Below are 23,594 nucleotides of genomic sequence, written 5' to 3' on the forward strand. Positions count from 1 at the left end.
TTGGGCCATCTAGGGCCAGCCTCTGCCTTGGGCTCTGCTGCAGCTGCCACCTGCATATGGCCACGCAGCAGCCACAGTGACAACCACTGACACTGCCCACCCACTCCACTGCAATGAGGATCCCAGGGCCAGAAGCCTCTGCAGCTCCTAACACAGGCAGTCGGCCCTGCTGCTGCAGGAAAGCAGGAACTGGCCAGCCCACCTTGAGGATCCAGCGGCTGCACAGTACCCAGCGACTGCGACCCATCGCTCTGTGCATCGGCCAAGAGGGACCCTAGACTGGGAGGGCAGTCTGTTGGGTGGCCCTTGGGTCTTCTGGGACTAGCCCTGCCAGCTGATGCCATGGGCTCAGCTGCAGTCACCCCCTGCAGATGGTGCACGTCAGCAGCGGTGGCAACCCTGGACATGCACACGGCGGCCAGCAGCACAGAACCAGAGGCCAGACGCCACCGTGGCCATAAGGAGGCGGTGAAGCTACAGCTGCAGGAGGGCAGGAAGTGGTGCTCAGCCCCATTCCAGTGGCTGCACAGTGTACAGACCCGTGGCCCAGCACTCAGGGAGCCGCCAAAGAGGAGTGGATCCTAGGGTGGGAGGTGGGTATTCCACAAACCTCAAGCCTCACTCAGGTCTGGGACCTGCACTGCTACCCTCTGCCGTGGACTCGACAGCAGCTGCTACCTGCACACGCCGCAGCAGAAGCGGTGGCAACCCCAGCTCTGCCTGCTGTAACCAGCAGTGGGGGACCCGGGGACCAAGGCCACCTCAGAGGCTGCCACCTGGCCACCTCTGCACCCCTGTCCCTGCCCTAGTGGCAGCCAGCCACTTCCTACCTCTCTGGCGCTCTGCAGTCTCCGTCGCTGCCACCCACCACAGCGAGGCGAGCCGTGGTGCCACAGGCTCCAGCCTCCAGCATGCAGCAGACAGCTCTTCCTTCTCCTGGCATGGAGCAGCCGGGTGGGCAAAGCCAGAAAAGCCTAGAACGGGACACAGACAGTGGTAGCATTAGACCCCCACCTTGTCATGCTGGCCACTGGGTGCCATGGGGTGGTCTCAGTCAAGGCACTCACACCCACCCTCCAAAGTCCATGGCAGCTCTTTTTGGCCCAAACTGGCTAGGGAGTGGAGACTGGAGACACCATGGTGTCTGCGCTTCCCACTCCACAGGAACCACTGGGACCACCCAGGCTGTGCTCAGGAAGCAGGAGTAGCAGAACCTCAGCCCCAGCCAGCCCTCCTCACCAAAGTGCTAGTTCCATTCCTGAGACCTCCACCCACAGGGACCTATCACCCCATGGTGTCTGCTACTGCATGCCTGGGCATTCCTGGCAGTCTCTGCAACATAGAATGTGAGGGCTCAGGCCTGAGAACCATGATGGGTCTGGGTGCTCTGCTGTGATCAGGATTTTCACAGAAACATGAAAATCCTGCCCGCCATGCAGTAGGAGATGGCCCTTTAGAGTTTAGAGTCCGGGGAGAGGAGGACTACTCCTCTCTCAGAGACCACAGCTGTCACTGAAACCTCCATCACCTGCCAATGGCAGTGCAGCTTCCGACAGCCCCTAACCCGCTGCCACTGGCAGTGTAGCCCCAGGATACTGCCAACACCCCAGACCCCACCACTGGCAGTGTAGCATGTGATGGCAGCCCCTAACCTGCCCCTGCCTTAGACACCTCAGCACTTGATGGCACCTGCAGACCACCCCCCTGCCATGGGCAGCACAGCCCAGGATAGCGCCCCAACCAACTCCCTGCAATGGGCAGTGTAACCACAGATAGAGTCCCCCACCAGACCCCCACCACAGGCAGTGATGCCCCTATATGGCACCCAAACCACCCCCCCACTGCAGGCACTGCAACCCTGAATAGTGAGTGCCCTAACCCACTCCCCATCGGGAACAGTGCAGGCTCCCGCCTCCAGCATGGGCCGCGGGCGGCTACTCCTACTTCTCCTCTAAGCCCACTGGGAGCAGGTGGGCCCACGTACCCAGAAGAGTCTGAAACGGCGAGACAAACGTGTACACAAAAAAAACCCTACACAAAGAAGCAAAAGAATCCAATCTAGAACCTGACCAGACAATTCTGCAGACATAAAATCGAACAACAGATAAGAGATTAGGTCCTCAAAATGAACAATTCATTAGGAAACTGCAATTTGCCAGGCAAGGTGGCTCACGCCTGTAATCCCAGCGCTTTGGGAGGCCTAGTTGGGCGGATTACCTGAGGTCAGGAGTTTGAAACCAGCCTGACCAATATGGTGAAACCCCATCTCTACTAAAAATACAAATATTAGCCCGGCATCATCATGGTGGGTGTCTGTAGTCCCAGCTACTCAGGAGGCTGAGACAGGAGAATTGCCTGAACACAGGAGATGAAGGTTGCAGTGAACTGAGATTGTGGCACTGCACTCCAGCCTAGGTGACAGAACCAGACTCAGTCTCTTAAAAAAAGTAGAAATGCAGGTGTGGTTTTAGAAAAAGGGGACTCACACTGTAGGTGGAAATGAAAATTAGGATACCCCAGTTCAGAGGGCCATGGGGCTCAGAGGGACCCAGGTCCCGGGCTTCACCATGGCTCAGGGCCTGTGCCCTCCTAGATGCTGGATGCAGGTCAGACACGGGCATAGCCTTCTCGGCAGGGTTGCGGACGCTGCCACGGCCAGGACCCCACAACCGCCCCCACGTGGATGACTGGGGCCCAAATGCCCACAAAGAAGCCAGGACGGGAGGCCAGGCACGGTGGCTCACACCTGTAATCCCAGCACTTTGGGAGGCCGAGGCGGGCGGATCACGAGGTCAAGAGATCAAGACCAACCTGGTCAACATGGTGAAACCCCGTCTCTACTAAAAATACAAAAAAATTAGCTGGGTACGGAGGTGCGTGCCTGTAATCCCAGCTACTCAGGAGGCTGAGGAAGGAGAATTGCCTGAACCCAGGAGGGGGAGGTTGCGGTGAGCCGAGATAGCGCCATTGCACTCCGGCCTGGGTAACAAGAGCAAAACTCTGTCTCAAAAAAAAAAAAAAAAGTCAGGACCGGAAAGCAAGGAGCCGCGGAGAAGGAGCAGGGTGGCCTGGAGGATTCCCGGTGGGGTACGAGTCCCCGCCACTTACCGCAGAGACCTGCCTCCTTCTCCACTATCACGTGGAAGCCGCCACGGCTTCTCCGAAGAACTTCTCCGACCGCGCCGCCGCTTCTTCTCCCTCCGGCCGCGCCGCCGCCGCTTCTTCTCCCTCCGGCCGCGCCGCCGCCGCTTCTTCTCCCTCCGGCCGCGCCGCCGCCGCTTCTTCTCCCTCCGGCCGCGCCGCCGCCGCTTCTTCTCCCTCCGGTCGCGCCGCCGCTTCTTCACCCTCCGGCCGCGCCGCCGCCGCTTCTTCTTCCTCCAGCTGCACCGCCGCCGCTTTTCCCTCCGGCCGCACCGCCGCTTCTTCTCCCTCTGACCGCACCACAGCTCCTGCCGGATCCTCGCAGGAAGCGCAGTCTCGGCTTCCGTAGGGCACGCACGCCGGCAGCGTCCCTCCCTTCAAGCTGAAGCGCCACCCCCTCTTAAAGGGGCCGCGGCTGGGCCTGGCCAGAACCGCCTCGGGTTGCGGCACAGGCTGACACTCTGTCCAGCCCCAGGGGTGGACTAAAGGCCTCCTGTCTCTCATCCTCCCTGGCTCTAGAGCCCTAGAGGTGGCAGGAATGGAGCTTTGTGACCCCAGCCCCTTTGCCTGGAGCACCCGGGATCTGCCCTTGCTTCCTCTGGACCTCAGCTTCAACATCTGCCAAGGAAGCGGCCTGGAGGGAGCTCTGGGCTCCATCAAGCTCGGCGCCTCAGGATCCAGGGTGGGCTCTCTTGCCCCTCTGCAGAGGAGACCCAGAGAACCACGGAAAACTGCAGGTTGGAGACACAGTCCCTAGGGCAGCAGGGCCTCCTCGGCCTCACTGTCCGTATCTGTCCTGTGGGAGCCCAGGGGCCTTGCTAGGGCCCAGACATCTGCGGCCTCACCAGGGCTGCCTGGGTCACCCAGTTTGAATCTGGAAGGCAGAGGTTGCAGTGAGCAGAGATGGATTGGGCCACTGCACTCTAGCATGGGTGACAGAGCGAGACCCAATCTCAAAAAAAAAAAAAAAGAGAGAGAGAGAGAGACTCCAGGGCCACCTAGGCCAGTCCCCATGACGATGTCCAGGCAGAATGAGCTGTGGAGTAGCTCTGAATAATTCCCTAGCTCTGTGCCTCAGTTTCCCCATCGGTAAAATTAGAAAGCTGGGTGATAACTTGCTCTCTTTGGGGGAGCCTTCCTCAAGCTGTCTGGGTTTTCCTGGTAGAAACCACATCTTTCAAATAAGGAAACCAAGACTCGGTGAGTGACAGACCCTGACCCCAGCCCCGGGTCCTGCCAGGAGGCCCAGTCATAGCAGTGTTGGTTCTGACTTTTTTCTTGTCCTCCAACTGTCCCCTCCAAGCTATAACCTGTACCCAACCAGGGGGATGGGGATGGCCACAAGACGAGAGAATCTGGGGTCCCATCCTTCCTGACCACCCCTCTCTCACTCCAGCCATTAGGAGGAACTGGGCAAGCCCCCTTATGGGGAAGGAAAAAAAAATGGTTCTGCCCTGGAAAATTGGCCAGTGGCTCCCCTTTTCTCTCCCACCCCCAAAAACCTCTTATTCTCACCCACAGTCAAGGGTGGCTGACAACAGGCAGCCAGGACAGGCCAGACCCCTCTCACTTCTGCCCCTCTTCCCCCGCTCCCAGAAGCCACAAAGAGACAGATGTCCAAGATAGGCTCCAGACACAGATACCATCTCCCTTCTCCATGCCAGCTGCCCCAAACCCTTCCCCTGCCCGTAATTAGTCCCCGGGTGGGGGTGGGGGTGCAGAGCGGAGCCCTCTTGGAGGAGGGGAAGCCCGATCCCCATGCTCCCTTCCTTTGCCCCCCTCTTCCTTCTCGCTGAGTCGATATCAATTCAGCCAGTGACCTCTCCACCAATTTCCACACCCCCACTCTCCTGGTCAGTTTCATCCCCAGACATCGGTTCCATTTCGACCTTCCGTGTTGGCCATTCCTACCCACCTCTGCGGGCTGTCACCCCTTCTGGCTGTCAAGTCCAGTCCTCCATTTCCCAGTCAATTTCCCCCTCCCCTCCATCTACCCCTCCCCAGCTGTGTCCCTCCCAGCGGGTCCCCACCTCCAGCGCTCCTCGCTGGCTGCGGCCAGTCTCGTGCGTCAGGGTCAGTGTTCAGGCGCCGTGGCCTCGGCCCCGGATACTGACGTCCCCGGCCCGCCTTCCCTCCGCGTGCAGCGGCTCCCTCCCTCCCCAGAACAGCTGAAGGTCTCAGTCACCTGCGAGGGGAGGGCAGGGGGAGGGGAGAGGCGGGGGATGCGGCAGAGGGGAGGCGGGGGAGCCTTGACTCTGCTGCGCCGGACGCGGCCCGCGGCTGGTGGGAACCTGGCTTTTCTCCCGCGCGCCTCCTCCCCAGCGTCCCACCTCCCGGCCGCGAGCCGGCAGAGGCGGGGAAAGGCTCTCAGAAAGCATGAAGAGGGATTGAAGGAGGTTTTTATTTCTCTTCGCGCGGGTGGCTGGGGCCGGATCGAGGCGGCCCAGCCGGTGGCCGCGGGATTGGGGCTCCCCGCTGAGCCGAGACGAGCGCGACAAAGGATGCTTCCCGCTGGGGTCACCGTCTCGGCTCCCCAACTTTGCGCGCGGCGCCTGCGCCCCTGGGGAGCCCGCCAGCTGCGCTGAGATCCCCGGCGTCCGGGCTGGGCAAGGGGCTGGGAGCGTCTGTAGGCGGCGCTGGCCCCGATCTCCGGAACCCAGGAAGGGATCCCGGAGCTTCGAGGAGGCGGCGGGCGGCCGAGCGGCGCCAGGGAACCGCGCTGCCCGCGGAAACTCCGCGCGCCTCCGCGGATGCCCCTCGCCCTGGCCCCCAGCGAGAGGGGCTCAGGGCTTTGCGGGGCGCCCCTTTCCCCGCGGTGCTTCCCCAACCGGACTAAGGTGGGTTTGTCCTCCACCCTTTTCCGTCGCCTCCTTTTCCTCCCTCTCGTTCACCTTTTTCTTCCCTCTATCTATCCAGAGCCCCGCCAAAGGGCGCACCTGACCTTTCTCCTCTTTCCCTGCTCTTCCTCTCATCCTCCTCTTCCTCCTCCTCCCTGGGGAAAGGGGCCTGGAGAAGCGCATATGGGGGTCCCTCTGACAGTGGCCGGATTGGGAGTGACAGGCACCCAAATGGCCAAGTGGCTACCGGACTACCTGAGCTTTGGCTGTCGGAGGCCGCCTCCGCAGCCGCCCACCCCGGACTACACCGAGAGCGACATCCTGAGGGCCTACCGGGAGCAGAAGAACCTGGACTTCAAAGACCCCTATGAGGACAGCGGAGAGCCTTTTGGAGCTGGACCCTGCGGGCCCAGGGGACTCCAAGAACCCCGGAGATGCCAAGTATGGCTTTCCCAAGCATCGGCTCATCAAGGTGGAGGCTGCGGATACAACCAGAGCCAAGGCCCTTCTGGGCGGCCCCAGGGAGGAGGTGCGTGGCTGGGTGGCCACAGGAGAATGGGTGGAGAGGAGGCTCAGGTTGGGCTCCCTGGATCATGGAGAGAGAGCTTGTTTTATGTGTGATCACAGAGGGGACGGGGGCACCAGACAGGCCCTTCCCAGTCCTCCAGACCTCCACCTGCTTGGGGAGGTCTGTTCTTTTTTGTTTGTTTTTTGAGGCACAGGAGGGTCTCCCTCTGTCTCCCAGGCTGGAGTACAGTGGTGGGATCTTGGCTCACTGCAACCTCTGCCTCTCGGGTTCAAGCGAATTCTCTCACCTCAGTCTCCCAAGTAGCTGGGATTACAGGTGTGCACCACCACGACCTGCTAAATTTTGTATTTTCAGTAGAGCCGGGATTTCACCGCGTTGGCCAGGATCGTCTGGAGCGCCTGACCTCAGATGATCCTCCGGCCTCAGCCTCCCAAAGTGCTGGGATTACAGGTGTGAGCCACCGCACCTGCCTGATATCTGTCCTCCTGCCTCTCTGACCACCCTGCTAGGTCTCCAGGTCCTCTTCCTCCATGGCCATCCCCACGGCCCTCCAGTCCTCTCTCCTTAGCACCTCTTCCTCTTTGAACCTGGTGGGACCTTCCTAAAACAGATCTGAGGGAGTGGCTCCCCTGCTGGGCACGTAATCCTCCCTGTGATTCTGCCCTTCCTACCACTATGTTCCCATTTTGCAGAAGTGGAAACTGAGGCTCACAGAAGAGCAGTGACTTCCCCAAGGTCTCATAGGGTTCTAGTTTACCAAGATTTGAACTCAGGCCACCGGAAGCAGTAGCTCATGCCTGTAATCCCAGCAGTTTGGGAGGTCAAGGTGGGAGGATTGCTTGACTCCAGGAGTTCAAGACCAGTCCCGGCTAACAGAGTGAGACCTTGTCTCTCCCCCCTAAAAAAAATCAAAATATTAGCCAGTTGCAGTGGTGCACACCTATAGTCCCAGCTACTCAGGACGCGCAGGCTTGAGGATCACTGGAGCCTAGGAGGTCAAGCCTGCAGTGAGTCATGATTGAGCCACTCCACTCCAGCCTGGGTGACACAGCAAGACCCTGCATCCAAAAAAAAAAAAAAAAAAAAAAAATGCTATGCATGGTGGCTCACACCTGTAATCCCAGCACTTTGGGAGGCAGAGGCAGGCGGATCACCTGAGGTCATGAGCTCAAGACCAGCCTGGCCAAAATGGTGAAAACCCATCTCTACCAAAAATACAAAAATTAGCGGGACATGGTGGCAGGCACCTGTAGTCCCAGCTACTCCAGAGTCTGAGGCAGGAGAATTGTTTGAACCCAGGAGGTGGAGGTTGCAGTGAGCGGGATCGCACCACTGCATACTCCTGCCTGGGCGACAGAGTGAGACCCTGTCTCAAAAAAATAAATAAATAAAATAAAAACTCTTGGTCAGAGCAGTGGCTCACACCTGTAATCCTAGCACTTTGGGAGGCCAAAGCAGGCAGATCACGGGGTCAGCAGTTCAATGCGAGCCTGGCCAATATGGTGAAACCCTGTCTCTACTAAAAATACAAAAATTAGCAGGGCGTGGTGGCGCGTCCCAGCTACTCAGGAGGCTGAGGCAGGAGAATTGCTTGAACCCGGAGGCGGAGGTTGCAGGAGCCAGGATCTGGATACTGTACTCCAGCCTGGGTGACAGAGAGAGACTCCATATCAAAAAAAAAAAAAACAATTCTTGGGCCAGTGTGGTGGCTAACGTCTGCAATCCCAGCACTTTGGGAGGCTGAGGCAGGTGGCTCATTTGAGTTCATGAGTTCAAGACCAGCCTGGCCAACATGGTGAAACCCTGTCTTAAAGAAAATAATAAAAATAAAAATAAAAAGATAAAAAATAAAATAAATAAAAAGCCTCCTGGGTTCAAGCAATTCTTCTGCCTCAGGCTCCTGAGTAGCTGGGATTACAGGTGTGTGCCGCCGTGCCCAGCTAATTTTTTTTTTTTTTTTTTGTATTTTTAGTAGAGATGGGGTTTCACCATGTTGGTCATACTGGTCTTGAACTCCTAACATGATTCGCCTGCCTTGGCCTCCCAAAGTGTTGGGATTACGGGTGTGAGCCACCTTGCCTGATTTTTTTTTTTTTTTTTTTTTTGAGACAGGGTCTTTCTCTGTCACCCAGACTGGAGTGACTGGGTAACTCTCTGTTACCCAGGCTGGAGTGCAGTGGGGAAACCATAGCTCACTGCAGCCTCCACCTCCTGGGTTCAAGCAATCCTCCCACCTCAGCCTCCTGAGTTGCTGGGACCATAGGCGTGTGTCACTGAGCCTGGCTACTTTTGTTGTTATTGAGATGGAGCCTCGCTGTGTTGCCCAGGCTGGAGTGCAGTGAGGCAGTCTCAGCTCACTTGAATCTCTACCTCCCCAGTTCCAGTGATTCTCCTGCCTCAACCTCCCGAGCAGCTGGGACTACAGGCACAGGCCACCACGCCTGGTTAGTTTTTTGTATTTTTAGTAGAGACGGTTTTGCCATGTTACCCAGGCTGGTCTTGAACTCCTGAGCTCAAATAATCCTCCCACCTCGGACTCCCAAAGAGCTAGGATTACAGGAGTAAGCCACCGTGCACAGCCTAATTTTTAATTTTTTGTAGAGATGGGATCTGGCTATGTTGCTCAAGCTAAGAGCTTTGTCTCTATTTCTGAAAAATATGGGTATAGGACATAGGAGCCAGGCTTCCCCTGCCTTCTTCCCTCCTCCCTCCTTCCCGGAAGCCGAAGCAGGAGCGCAGATGCAGTGGATCTCTGTCAAGCAGCTGCAGTTCCTGCCGCCTCCGCCCCACCACACTTTACCTGGGTTGTTACCTGAGTCCCTTTGCTGGCAGTGGAGGTGGCCACAGAACCAGGCGCCCAGCACCATTGAGGCCACACCCACGATCCCCACCCCCAGCAGCACGAAGAGGAATCCTGGGTTGGGGGAGAAGGAATGGTCTAAACGGGAGGTTGGGGGCGGTAATGGGGGAGGAAGTCACTGCGGGAGGAAGATGCTGGGGGAGGAACACGGGGCAGGGCCCACCTGGGAAGTTGCGGTTGGGTTTCTGTTCTGTGGGGGGTCATCTACAGACAGGAAATCTATGTCCTGGGAGACCGTCAGGCTCCTGTACCCTCCAAGGACAGAACTCACAAAGGGGGACGTAAGTGTTCCTCCTTCTGCCAGGCTTTGTGGTTTCGGGCAGGTGTTTACTCTGAACCTCAGTTTCCTCTTCTGAAAAATGAGGCTCAGCAGGGCACAGTGACTCACGCCTACAATCCGAGCACTTTGGGAGGCTGAGGCAAGGGGATCACTTGAGGTCAGGAGTTTGAGACCAGCCTAGGCAACATGGTGAAACCCTGTCTCTACTAAAAAGATAAAAATTAGCTGAGCGTGGTGGTGGGCACCTGTAGTCCCAGCTACTCAGGAGGCCGAGGCAAGAGAATCACTGGAATCCAGGAGGCAGAGGCTGCAGTGAGCCAAGATTGTGCCACTGCACTTCAGCGTGGGTGATAGAGCAAGACTCTGTCTCAAAAAAAAAGAAAAGAGGGGTGGGGAGTTGGGGAGAGATAGCATGGGGAGAAATGCCAGATATAGGTGATGGGAAGGAAGGCAGCAAATCACACTGCCATGTGTGTACCTATGCAACAATCTTGCATGTTCTTCACATGTACCCTAAAACTTAAAATGCAATAAAAAAAAAAAAAAAGAAAGAAAGAAAAATGAGGCTTATGGTCCCTGTCTGGTTGGTTCATTGTGGAAAACTGTCAGCTCGGATTTGTCGTCGTGAGCTCCGCCATCTTTGTCCTGGGTCTCCTGTTCGGTTGTTTTTTTTTTAGAGCGTGGACTCTGAGCCACACCATTTTACAGATGGGGAAACTGAGGCTCAAAGTGCCTAAGTCTCTTGGCGAGGGTCCCCCTACCCAGCAGGCGGCCAGGACCAGCTTCGAACAAAGCCCCTTTCTCACCTCAGCTCAGAGAAGGTAACACTTAGGTTACTTGAGCACTTACTATGTCCAGGCCCTGTGCTAAGCACTGCTTTGTTGTTGCTGTGTGTTTTTCTGGAGACAGGGTCTCCTGTGTCGCCCAGGCTGGAGTGCAGTGGCACGATCATAGCTCACTGCAGTCAACAAATCCTGGGCTCAAACGATCCTCCCACCTCAGCCTCTCAAGTAGCTGGGACTAGGGTGCGTGCCACCATGCCTGCTAATTTTAGAATTTTTTGTAGAGATGGGATCTTGCTGTGTTAGCCAAGCTGGTCTTGAACTCCTGGCCTCCAGCAATCCTCCTGCCTCGGCCTCCCAAAGTGCTGAGATATTGGGCATGAGCCACTGCACTTGGATTATAGCACTTTAGCTATAACCCCTCTAAAGTCACCTAGCCGCTGAGGAAACACTATTCACTGTATTTTGACAGCAGAGGGAACTGGCACAGAGAGGTCAAGTCACTTGCTGAAGGTCACACAGCAAGTAAATGAAGCAGAGGCTTGAATCCAGGTTTGTATAATTTACAGGAACCCCAGCCTAAAGGCTGTGAATTCCCTAATTAAGATAAGGTCCAGCACCCCAAACCCCTCCTCTTATAGCTTCTGAGGTTGGCAGGAGATCTGTGGGGGCTACCAAGCTTCTGTTCCAGGTTGGAGGGGGTGGGGAAGCCAGCTGTGTGAGACTGGACACTTGCCGGCTCCCTGCTCTCTCAAACTGCCAATGCACAGCCTGGCGCCTCCACCACCCGGCCTCCTCTAATTGCTAATTGGCCCCTTTGACATTGGAGGGGTGGGGGGAGATGGGTAAGGCAGCATAACACACCCCTCCCTTGAGGCAGGCACTTGTCCCTGTCAGCAGGCTGGTCCTACCAGCTGGAGAGGAACGGGCATCTCTAGGAGCTGGGAGTTGGGAGCTCCCTTCTGCCAGAGGGGGCTGGGCAGATGCCCGGGGCCCACAGCCACCCCTCACAGAGCAGGAGGGAAAGCCTGGATCCCCTTGTGTTTCCGATTCTGCCCAGGGTGGGTCTATAAGGGGGTGACATGGCAATGTGGGGAGGGCACAGGCTGCACCCCTGCCTAGTGGATAGTACTAGACATGTCTTGGCTCTCTCTGGCCTCACCTGTCTCATCTGTAAAATGAGGCAGCTGCCTTTGCTGATATGGAGAGTTTCTTCCAACTTTGAGAGTCCATAGCTTCTTTGTGAGAGGGAGTCTCACTCTGTGGCCCAGGCTGGAGTGCACTGCTGTGATCTCGGCTCACTGCAACCTCCACCTCCCAGGTTCAAGCAATTCTTCTGCCTTAACCTCCCGAGTAACTGGGATTATAGGCTCGCACCACCACACCAGGCTAATTTTTGTGTTTTTAGAAGAGAGGGGGTTTTCATCATGTTGGCTAGGCTGGTCTCGAACCCCAAACCTCAGGTGATCCACCCACCTTGGCCTTCCAAAGTACTGGGATTACAGGCATGAGCTACTGCACACGGCCGATGACTTTATTTTATTTAGAGACAAGATATTGCTCTGTTGCCCAGGCTGGAGTGCAGTGGTGTGCTCATAGCTGACTGCAGCCTCCAACTCCTGGGCTCAAGTGATCCTCTCGCCTTAGCCTCCCAAAGTGCTGGAATTACAAGTCATCAGCCAGGCACAGATGCCTGGCTGATGACTTTCAAATTCTGGATTCTAGAATTCTAGGCTTCTGTTTCTTTGTTTGTTTATTGGAGACAGTCTCACTCTGTCACCAGGCTGGAGTGCAGTTGCATGATCTTGGCTTACTGCAACCTCTGCCTCCCAGGTTCGGGTGATTCTGCCTCAGCCTTACGAGTAGCTGGGACTACAGGTGCACACCACCATACCTGGCTAATTTTTAAATTTGTAGTAGAGACAGTTTCACCATGTTGGCCAGGATGATCTCAGTTTCCTGACCTCATGATCGCCCACCTTGGCCTCCCAAAGTGCTAGGATTACAGGTGTGTGCCGCCGTGCCCGGCCAGGATTCTGTTTTTACACAGTCTAAAATTGCAAAATTCTGGCCGGGCACTGTGGTGCATGCCTGTAATCCCAGTCCTTTGGGAGGCCAAATCAGGCAGATCACCTGAGGTCAGGAGTTCAAGGCCAGCCTGGCCAACATGGTGAAACCCCGTCTCTACTAGAAGTACAGAAAAATTGGCCCAGCGTGGTGGCTTATGCCTATAATCCCAGCACTTTGGGGGGCTGAGGTGGGCAGATCACTTAAGGTTGGGAGTTCCAGACCAGACTGATCAACATGGTTTAACCCTGTCTCGAAATGAATAAATGAATGAATGAATGAAAAATTAGCTGGGCATGGTGGCTGAACCTGTAATCCCAGCTCCTTGAGAGGCTGAGGCAAGAGAATTGCTTGAACCTGGGAGGTAGAGGTTGCAGTGAGCCGAGATCATGCCATTGCACTCCAGCCTGGATGACAAGAGCGAAACTCCATCTAAAAAAAAAATTTGATACGAAGGATTCAGAGTTTTATGTTTCTTGGAGTTATAGATTCAAGAGTCTTAGGATTCTGGCCAGGCAACGTGGCTCACGTCTGTAATCCCATCACTTTGGGAGGCCAAACCATGTGGATTACCTAAGGTCAGAAGTTTGAGACCAGCCTGGCCAACATAGTGACACTCCATCTCTACTAAAAAGCCAGGCATGGTGGTGAGCAATTGGAATCCCAGCTACTTGGGAGGCTGAGGCAAGAGAATCTCTTGAACTTGGAGGTGGAGGTTGCTGTGAGCCAAGATAGTGCCACTGCACTCCAAGGCCTGAATGACAGAGCAAGACTCTATCTTAAAAAAAAAAAAAGTTTGATATGAAGAATTTAGTTTTTGTTTCTAGGAGCTTGAGATTCAAAGGTCTTAAGAGTCTAGGATCTGGCCAGGTGTGGTTGCTCACACCTGTAGTCCCAGCACTTTGAGAGGCTGAGGCAGGCGGATCACCTGAAGTCAGGAGTTCTCAACCAGCCTGAATAACACGGTGAAACCCTATCTCTACTAAAATACAAAAAATTAGCTGGGCATGGTGGCATGCGTCTGTAATCCAGCTACTCAGAAGGCTGAGGTGGGAGAACCATTTGAGTCCAGGAGGCGGAGGTTGCAGTGAGCTGAGATTGTTCCACTGCACTCCAGCCTGGGTGACAGAGTGAGACTCAGTCTCAGAAGCAAACAAAAATTAGCCAGGCATGGTGGTGAGCACCTGTAATCCCAGCTACTCAGGAGGCTGAGGCAAGAGAATCTCTTGAAGCTGGAGGTGGAGGTTGCTGTGAGCCAAGATATTGCCACTGCACTCCAAGATCTGGACGACAGAGCAAGGCTCTGTCTCAAAAAAAAAAAAAAGTTTGATATGAAGAATTGAGAGTTTTTTGTTTCTAGGAGTTTGAGATTCAAAAGTCTTAAGATTCTAGGATCCGGCCAGGTGAGGTGGCTCACGCATGTAATCCCAGCACTTTGGGAGGCCCAGGCAGGCAGATCAGGAGGTCAGGAGATCGAGGGCATCTTGACTAACACAGTGAAACCCCATCTGTACTAAAAAAATACAAAAAATTAGCCAGGTGTGGTAGTGTGTGCCTGTAATCCCAGCTACTCGGGAGGCTGAGGCAGGAGAATCACATGAACCCAGGAGGTGGAGATTGCAGTGAACTGAGATTGTGCCACTGTACTCCAGCCTGGGCAACAGAGGGAGACTCCATCTCAAAAAAAAAAAAAAAAAAAAAAAAAAAAGATTCTAGGATCCTCTCCACTGCCCCTCCCTCTCTCTGCTGGTTCCCATACCTGAGTCCACCGAGAGCCATGTTCCATTGCCCTCAGCCTCCTCCAACTCAGGAATCTCTGTGGCCACCGAGCACACGTAGTTTCCGCTGTGGTTGAGGCTCACAGGGTCCAGTCACAGGGTGAGATGGCTGGGCACCTGCCAGGAGAGCCATCCCTGGGGCCCACAGAGCCCCAGGCTGAGGCTGCCATTGGTGATGTATGGCTGGCACAGGACGCTCCCATCCTTGGTTCACTCAACACGGAGCTGTTCCCAGGCCGGGGCCTGGTCCACCTGGCAGGCCAGAGTCGCCTGACTGCCCTGCCTCACCTGCAGTTGCTGGGGCCCCTGCTGCACGCTCATGCTTGAGGATCCTTACAGGGCTGGAGGACAGAAGAGATGGAGGTGACCTTTCTCAGTGTGTGTGTGTGAGGCTGTGTGACTCCCTCACTGAGGGAGCCCACAGTCTGGGTTTGAAACGCCACTTGTCTAAGCCGGGCACAGTGGCTCACACCTGTAGTCTCAGCACTTTGGGATGCTGAGGTGGGTGGATCACCTGAGGTCAGGAGTTTCAGACCAGCCTGGTCAACACAGTGAAACTGCATCTCTACTAAAAATACAAAAATTATCCGGGCGCAGTGGCTCACGCCTGTAGTCCTAGCACTTTGGGAGGCCAAAGTGGGAGGATTGCTTGAGCCCAGGAGTTCCAGACCAGCTTGGGAACATAGCAAGACCTCATCTCTACAATAAATATTTAAAAAGTAGTGGCCAGGCACGGTGGCTCATGCCTGTAATCCTAGCACTTTGGGAGGCCGAGACAGGTAGATTACCTAAGGTCAGGAGTTGGAGACCCACCTGGCCAAGATGGTGAAACCCCATCTCTACTAAAAACACAAAAATTAGCTGGGCATGCCGGAGGGTGCCTTTAATCCTAGCTACTTGGGAGACTGAGGCAGGAGAATCATTTGAACCCGGGAGGCGGAGGTTGCAGTAAGCTAAGATCGTGTCATTGCACTCCAGCCTGCATGACAGAGCAAGAATTCATCTAAAAAAAAAATACAATAATTAGCTGAGCATGGTGGCTCATGCCTATAATCCCAGCTACTCAATAGGCTGAGGCAGGAGAATTGCTTGAACCGGGACCCAGGAGGCAGAGGTTGCAGTGAGCAGAGATCCTGCCACTGCACTCCAGCCTGGGCTGGAGTCTCAAAAAAAAAAAAAAAAGGAGCTGCATGTGGTGGACTGAAGTGAGGCAGTCACTTGAGCCCAGGAGTTTGAGGCTGTCATGAGCTATGTTCACACCACTGCACTCCAGCCTGGGTAACAGAGCAACACCCTGTCTCTAAAAATTAAACATAAAAAAACCCCAAAGAACCTCACTGTTTATACAACTTTTGGAAGGTCACATCTTGCTGAGGCTCAACAACCCCATCTGTAAAATGGGTATAAGTTACCCAGCACTTGTGGAATTCTAAGATAGTCTCCAGTACTCAGCTACACAAAGATTTCCTAGCGTGTGCCAGGCCCTGTGCTGGGTGTGGGGGACACAGTCACATGGTAACCAAAACAGATGAAAATCCCTGCCCTTCAGAAACTGACAGTCTGGGGCAAGAGAGACACAGGAAGTCATGAAATGAGAACTGCAATGGGGTGAAGGAATGGGGGTGGCCACAGAAGACACCAGTGAGGTCAGGGAGCATCTACTCATTGAGAGAAATCAGGGAAGGCTTCCCTGAGGTGGTGGCTTTTTTTTTCTTTTTCTTTTTTTTTAGAGTTAGGGATCTGGCTTTATAGTCTAGGCTGGACTGCAGTGGCACCATCATAGCTCACAGCAGCCTCGAACTCCTGGGCTCAAATAACCCTCCTGCCTCAGCCTCCTAAGTAGCTGGGACTACAGGCATGCATCACTGTGCCTGGCTATTTTTTTGTTTGTTTTTGTTTTTGTAGAGGTGGGGGTCTTGCTATGTTGCCCAGGCTGGTGTAGAACTCCTGGCCTCAAGCGATTCTCCCATCTACGCCTCCCAAAGTGCCAGGATTATAGATGTGAGCCACCATGACCACTGTCTTTCCATCTTTTTGGTTTTTTTTAGACCATGGCACTGCACTCTAGTGTGGACAACAGAGCGAGACTCTATATTTAAAAAAAAAAAAAAAAAGACTCCATCTCACTCTGTTGCCCAGTCTGGAGTACAAGGGCACCATCATAGCTCACTGCTGCCTCAAACCTCCTGGACTCATGGGCTGGGTGCAATGGCTCACACCTGCAATCCCAGCACTTTGGGAGGCCAAGATGAATCAATTACCTGAGCTCAGGAGTTCAAGACCTGCCTGGCCATAATGGCGAAACTCCATCTCTACTAAAAATACAAAAATTATCCAGGTGGCCAGGTGCAGTGGCTCACACCTGTAATCCCAGCACTTTGGGAGGCCAAGGCAGGTGGATCACTTGAGGTTTGGAGTTCGAGACCAGCCTGACCAAGATGGATAAACCTCATCTCTACTAAATATACAAAATTAGCTGAGCCTGGTGGCGCATGCCTGTAATCCCAGCCATTTGGGAAGCTGAGGCAGGAGAATCGCTTGAACCTGGGAGGCGGAGGTTACAGTGAGCCAAAATCATGCCACTGAACTCCAACCTGGGCAACAAGAGTGAAACTCTGTCTCAAAAAAAACAAAAAAAACTGGGCATGGTGGCAGGCACCTGTAGTCCCAGCTACTTAGAAGGCTGAGGCAGCAGAATTGCTTGAACCCAGAAGGTGGAGGTTTCAGTGGGCTGAAATCACCCACTGCACTCCAGCCTGGGTGACAGAATGAGACATCATCTCAAAATAAAAAAAATCTTGGTCGGGCCTGGTGGCTCACGCCGGTTATCCCAGCACTTTGGGAGGCCAGGACTGGATGATTGCTTGAGGCCAGGAATTCAAGACCAGTCTGGGCAACATAGTGAGACGCATCTCTAAAAAACAAAAACAAATGAACAAAAATGTGCAAAGCAGCTGGAACTGGAGGAGAGGGAAAGAGGAATGGAGGTTTTCACCTGAGGAAATGTGTGAAGGGCAGTAGCCTTTGTTTTTTTTTTTTTTAGCGGGAGTCTTGCTCTGTTGCCCAAGCTGCAGTGCAGTGGTGTGATCTCAGCTCACTGCAACCTCCACTTCCCAGTTTCAAGCAGTTCTCCCACCTCAGCCTCCTGAGGACCTGGGATTACAGGCACCCACCACCATGCCCAGCTAATTTTTATATTTTTCATAGAGACAGCGTTTCACCATGTTGGTCAGGATGGTCTCAAACTCCTGACCTCAGGTGATCCACTCACCTCAGCCTCCCAAAGTGCTAGAATTACAGACATGAGCCAATGTGGCCGGCCAGCCTTTGTCCTCAACTGGAAACACAGAAGGTGGTGCCACTGGAGTGGAAAGTTTGCTTTTGGCCGGGAGGAGTCTGACGTGTCTGTTAGACTCCTGGAGAAGGTGAGGTTATGTCAAGTTTCTAGCATCTGAGATGCAATTGCAGAGGAGGATGGAGACATGAGATCTGGAGAAGGGTATCAGGCAGCTGGAACAGCAGCTGCAAAGGCCTGAAGGTTTGATCCGGCCTTCTGGTGGGGAAAACAGAAAGAAAGGCCCCCATGCTGGAGCAAGGGGAGGGAGCGAAGGCAATGTGGAGCATGGAGAGCAGAGAGGCCAGGCCAGGCTGGTATGAAGGGCAAGGTTTAGACTGTCTCCCAGGGGCTTCCTCAGAGGATCCTTCCTTAATCCTCCAGCCCCTGGTAACGTTCTGAGTCTCGTTACGGAGACTCCCTTGGAGGGAGATGAGCCTTATCTGGCAGAATGGAGAGACTGAAGTTTAGGGGGGCTCTGAGCTGGGGGCACTCAGCTGGGGATGACAGCAAGAGGGGGGTATGGAGGGGAGGGAGGGCCAAGTACTCACCCCATTCCTGGCCCATCAGGCCCCTCTCCCCCTCCCAGTTGACAGACTCCTGCCACAATCTCCACCTCCTGCTGCAGAGGCAGATGTGACACCCGTGACCAGACAGACAGCAGACGTCTGGTGTTGCAGGCTGCTGGGGGCTCCACTTCCTGCCACTGTGTGCCTCAGTTTCCCCAATGCATTTTCTATCTAAAAGGCAGTATACGGGCCAGGCGACATGGGTTACGTCTGTAATCCCAGCACTTTGGGAAGCCGAGACAGGTGGATCACCTGAGGTCAGAAGTTCAAGACCAGCTTGGCCAACATGATGAAACCCTGTCTCTATTAAAAATACAAAAATTAGATGGGCATGGTGGTGGGTGCCTGTAGTCGGAGCTACTCCAGAGTCTGAGGAAGGAGAATGGCTTGAACCCAGGAGGTGGAGGTCGCAGAGAGCTGAGATCACGCCACTGCACTCCAGCCTGGGCAGCAAGAGAAAACTCTGCCAAGCAAGCAGGAAAGGAAAGAAGGGAGAGACAAAGAGAGAGGAAAGAAAGAAAAAGAAAGAAAGAAAAGAAAGAAAAAGAGAAAGAAAGGAAAGAAAGAAGGAAAGAAAGAAAGAAAGAGTGTATTTGGGTGAGTGGGGGGAATGCACCACTCGCGATCTTTCTGGAAGGCTCTATATAAACACATGTGGATACAGCAAGACACAACGAGAGAGCAGGTGACTCTGTGGGGGAGGGGCAGGCAGCATAAGCCTGAGTGGTGAGTTAAATGACAGGGTCCCTACCTCAATTGTTTTGCTCTGAAAATGTCTTTTTTTTGTTGGGCATTATAGCTCACACCTGTAATCCCAGCACTTTGGGAGACTGAGGCAGGAGGATTGCTTGAGCCCAGGAATTTAAGACCAGCCTTGGTAACATGGTGAGACCCTATCTCTATTTAAAAAAAAAAAAAAGATACAGGCGGGGCGTGGTGGCTCATGCCTGTAATCCCAGCACTTTGGGAGGCCAAGGCAGCTGAATCACCTGAGGTCAGGAGTTCGAGACCAGCCTAGCCAACATGGCGAAACCCATCTCTACTAAAAATACAAAAATTAGTTGGGCCTAGTGGTGGGTGCTTGTAATCCTAGGTAGTCAGTGGGGTTGAGACAGGAGAATTGCTTGAACCAGGGAGGCAGAGATTACAGTGAGCCAAGATCCTGCCACTGTACTCCAGCCTGGGCAACAGAGTGAGACCCTGTCTCAAAAACAAAAACAAAAACAGCCCAGGGTGGTGGTGCATGCCTGTGGTCCCAGCTACTCAGGAGCTGAGGCAGGAGGATCACTTGAGCTCAGGAGTTGGAGGCTGTAGTGAGCCATGACTGTGCCACTGCACTCCAGCCTGGGCAACAGAGTGAGTCCCTGCCTCTGGGAAAAAAAAAAAAAAGCCTGGCACACTGACTCATGCCTGTAATCCCAGCACTTTGGGAGGCCACGGCAGGCTAATCAGGAGGTCAGGAGTTGCAGATCAGCCTGATCAACATGGTGAAACTCCATCTCCACTAAAAATATAAAGATTAGCTGGGCATGCTGGCACATGCCTGTAAATACCAGCTACTCAGGAGGCTGAGGCAGGAGAATCACTTGAACCCAGGAGGCGGAGGTTGCAGTGAGCCGAGATCACACCATTGCATTCTAGCCTGGAAGACAGAGTGAGACTCCATCTCAAAAATAATAATAATAATAAAATAATAATAAAGTCTTCCTTTGTGGTTCAGAGAAATAGATTTCTGTTGGTAACTTTGGGTCCTATTACATGGCCTGGGAGAAGCTTGGGGATCCTGTTTAGGAGGTTCATGGGCTCTGGAGTTCCTCCCAACCTTGCACCCCCACCCTTGATTCTGTAGCGCCTTCTGGGTGGAGGCAGCAAACCCACAGACCTCAACGTCTCAGACCAAACTGCAGAGTGACCTCCTTTCTCACTCGGACTGAGAAGGCCTACATCATCCACAGGGTTCCTCACGACCACAGGGAGGGCCCTGGGGTGGCTGTACCTCACCTCCCCTGCAGACACACACACCCTCCCAGCCTCTGCCCACTCCTTCCCCTTCCCAGAATATTCTGAAGCTCCACCCTTCCCCGCTCCCTCTGCTGAGGGACCCTGGATGGATTAAGCCCCAGGTCCTTCCAGAGCTAGACACGGACATTCTTAGCTTCCGTGCCTGGGCTGGCATGAAGACTTCTGGAGGAGCTGTTGGAGTCTTGGGCTTTGTGGAGTGTATAGGAGTTCAGTTGTGACATAGGGACAAATGGAAAGAAGGCATTGGAGGCTGGACACCCACTTGGCAAAAGCCTTAGATTTTCAGCAAATGCAAGGCGCAGGAAGGTGGGCTAGACAATTTGAGTAGCAACGAATAACCTGCGTGGGTGAACAAGTGGGGAAACTGAGGCATTGGAGCTCTAGAGATGATTCTGAGGTTCCACGGCAGGGCTGGGGGTTGAGCCCCCTGTCTTCTGATCCAGGGCTCTCTCCAGCTTACATGTCACCACCAACACCGCCCGGTGAGCACCAGGCGCTGGACGTGCGGGATCTGGGGGAGCCCAGAGTGGAACTACATTTCCCAGGCGGCTGCGTCGGGCACGCCTGAGCAGTGCGTGCGGTGATGGAGCGCTAACCGGGGGCACGGCGGCGGCGAGGGCTTGTAGGGCCATTGGCTACTGGCAGCGGCAAAGGCAGCTTGGGGATCCAGAGTGCGTGGGGCCCGCAGGCCGGGCCGGGGTGACCTGGGCTGCAGCCATGGAAGAACCGAGGGTAGGACGGGGTGGGGCGGGGCCAGCCTTAAGTTTTTTTACTTTTAGTAGAGATGGGGTTTCACCATGTTGTCCAGGCTAGTCTTGAACTCCTGACCTCAGGTGATCCTCCCTCCTTGGCCTCCCAAAGTACTGGGATTACAGGTGTGAATCACCGTACACGACCTCATGTGAGGTTTCTTTTTTCTTTTTTTTTTTTTTTTTTTGAGAAGGAGTTTCGCTCTTGTTACCCAGGCTGGAGCGCAATGGCGCGATCTCGGCTCACCACAACCTCCGCCTCCTGGGTTCAGGCAATTCTCCTGCCTCAGCCTCCTGAGTAGCTGGGATTACAGGCACGCACCACCGTGCCCAGCTAATTTTTTGTATTTTTAGTAGAGACGGGGTTTCACCATGTTGACCAGGATGGTCTCGATCTCTTGACCTCGTGATCCACCCGCCTCGGCCTCCCAAAGTGCTGGGATTACAGGCGTGAGCCTCATGTGAGTTTTTAAGGAAGGGATTCCTCGGGGATTCTGCTGTACTTCCAAGAACTTGGCCTAATTTGGTGGGGCTCTTGAGGCTCCAACCTCCATCTCCCACCTGGAGTTCAAGAAGACCACGGTATCCAGAATCCTGAAGGGGGTGGGGAGCCCTCGGTTGGCCTGAGACAGTGGAGTGACTTTTCCCCTCCTTCTGTGCCTGGTGTCCACAGAACCAGCTGGCTGCCTTCACGAGGGCCCTGAAGAGCTCTGAGGAGCTTCTAGAGACCGCCAACCAGACTCTGCAGGCCATGGACAGCGAGGACTTTCCTCAGATGAGTGCCTCTGATGCTGCCGGGTAAAGAACAGTGTGCCCCAGCGGCGCGGGTGGCTCACACCTGTAATCCCAGCACTTTGGGAGGCTGAGGTGGGTGGATCGCGAGGTCAGGAGTTCAAGACCAACTTGGCCAAGATGGTTAAACCCCATCTCTACTGAAAATACAAAAATTAAGCTGGGTGAGGTGTCTCATGCCTGTAATCCCAGCACTTTGGGAGGCTGAGGCGGGAGGATCACCTGAGTTTGGGAGTTCAAGACCAGCCTGACCAACATGGTGAAACCCCATCCCTACTAAACACACAAAAAATTAGCTGGATGTAGGGGTGGGCGCCTGTAGTCCCAGCTACTTGGGAGGCTGAGGCAGGAAAATCACTTGAATGCGGGAGGTGGAGGCTGTGGTGAGCTGAGATTGCACCATTGCACTCCAGCCTGGGTGGCACAGTGAGACTCCATTTCAAAAAAAAAAATTAGCCAGGTGCGGTAGTGGGTGCCTGGTTGGTCTTGAACTTCTGACCCAGTGATCTGCCTGCCTCGGCCTCCCAAAGTGCTGAGATTACAGGCATGAGCCACCAGCGCCCTGCCTGAAATGCCAATTTAACTAAGCATCCTATAGTTTTATATACTGAGTTTGCCAGCTGTATGGAATGGTCGTGAGCAGGAGGTTGGGGTGGGGATGGGAGCCTGTCTTGGCCATCCTCTGTCTCCAGGGCATGGTGAAGAAGGGGGAAAAATCACGGTGTTTTCCCGCAGTGCTGGGACACTTTGGCAAATGCCTTCCTCGCCAGGCCTCAGTCTTCATGTCTGTAGAGTGGCTTTATGATTTGGTAGAAACAAATCTTTGGGCCAGGTGCAGTGGCTCATGCCTGTAATCCCAGCACTTTTGGAGGCTGAGGTGGGTACATCACCTCAGGTCAGGTGTTTCAGACCAGCTTGGCCAACATGATGAATCCCTTTCTCTCTAAAAATACAAAAAGTTGGCTGAGCCAGGTGGCAGGTACCTATAATCCCAGCTACTCAGGAGGCTGATGCAGGAGAATTGCTTGAACCCGGTCGGTGGAGGCTGCAGTGAGTCAAGATCATGCCATTGCACTGCAGTCTGGGTGATGAGAGGAAGACTCTGTCTCAAAATGATAATAATAATATAAAAAGGTTGGGTGCGGTGTCTCATGCCTGTAATTCTAGCACTTTGGGAGGCCAAAGTGGGTGGATCACCTGAGGTCAAGAGTTCAAGACCAGCCTGGCCAACGTGGTGAAACCCCGTCTCTCTAAAAATACCAAAAATTGTCCAGGTGTGTTGGCGGGTGCCTGTAATCAGAGCTACTTGGGAAGCCGAGGCAGGAGAATCACTTGAATGAGGGAGGCGGAGATTGCAGTGAAGCGAGATCACACCAGTGCACTCCAGCCTGGGCAAAAGAGCAAGAATCTGTCTCAAAAAAAAAAAAAAAGAAATCTTTGAATGTTGTTCTGTCCCTCTCTCTAGGCTGCCAAGCAAATCAAACATGGGTAAGAAGCTGGGATCTGGCCCCCACCCCACTACCCTGCCCCTGGTATGAAGACAGGGGCCACCTGGTGAGGGTGTCTCAGTCTAGAGCCCTGGATAGGTGCCCAGGGGAGGGGACTTCCCATACCATAGATGACCCGGCCTGGTCCACAACAAGCTGCCTGCTACCTCCTTCCCCGCAGAGTGACCATGGCCCCTGCCTTCCGGGTGTCATTGAAAGCAAAGGTCAGTGATAACATGAGTCACCTTATGGTGGACTTCGTGCATGAGTGACAGATGCAACAGGGACTCCCTGGTGAGAGGGGCATGCATTGGAGGGCCAGGACTTTGGTGGAATGGCCTGGAAGGTTAGGAGACCCTGAAACAGG

At 54.3% G+C, this 23,594-nt stretch overlaps 1 protein-coding gene and 2 pseudogenes across 1 annotated transcript in view; all 3 read right to left on the reverse strand.

Annotated features, from left to right (window-relative positions):
• The window catches only part of LOC135273973 (uncharacterized), a 43,550-nt gene extending 39,905 nt beyond the window's left edge, over positions 1 to 3,645 (reverse strand). The window contains exons 1-3 of the mRNA XM_064373722.1: positions 3,236 to 3,645; positions 3,109 to 3,191; positions 831 to 974 (exon numbers count right to left, since the gene is read on the reverse strand). Of these exons, the coding sequence (XP_064229792.1) occupies positions 831 to 974; positions 3,109 to 3,191; positions 3,236 to 3,645 (637 nt within the window). The remainder of the gene's footprint in view (positions 1 to 830; positions 975 to 3,108; positions 3,192 to 3,235) is intronic.
• LOC105731025 (synaptotagmin-15B-like) overlaps positions 1 to 23,594 on the reverse strand; it is a 195,247-nt pseudogene that overhangs the window by 83,593 nt on the left and 88,060 nt on the right.
• LOC135273974 (transmembrane and immunoglobulin domain-containing protein 2-like) lies at positions 9,131 to 18,175 on the reverse strand (annotated as a pseudogene).

The sequence above is a fragment of the Aotus nancymaae genome, unplaced genomic scaffold (genome assembly GCF_030222135.1).
Source record: "Aotus nancymaae isolate 86718 unplaced genomic scaffold, 86718_ANA_hifiasm-v0.15.2.pri h1tg000010l, whole genome shotgun sequence".
Taxonomy (NCBI): domain Eukaryota; kingdom Metazoa; phylum Chordata; class Mammalia; order Primates; family Aotidae; genus Aotus; species Aotus nancymaae.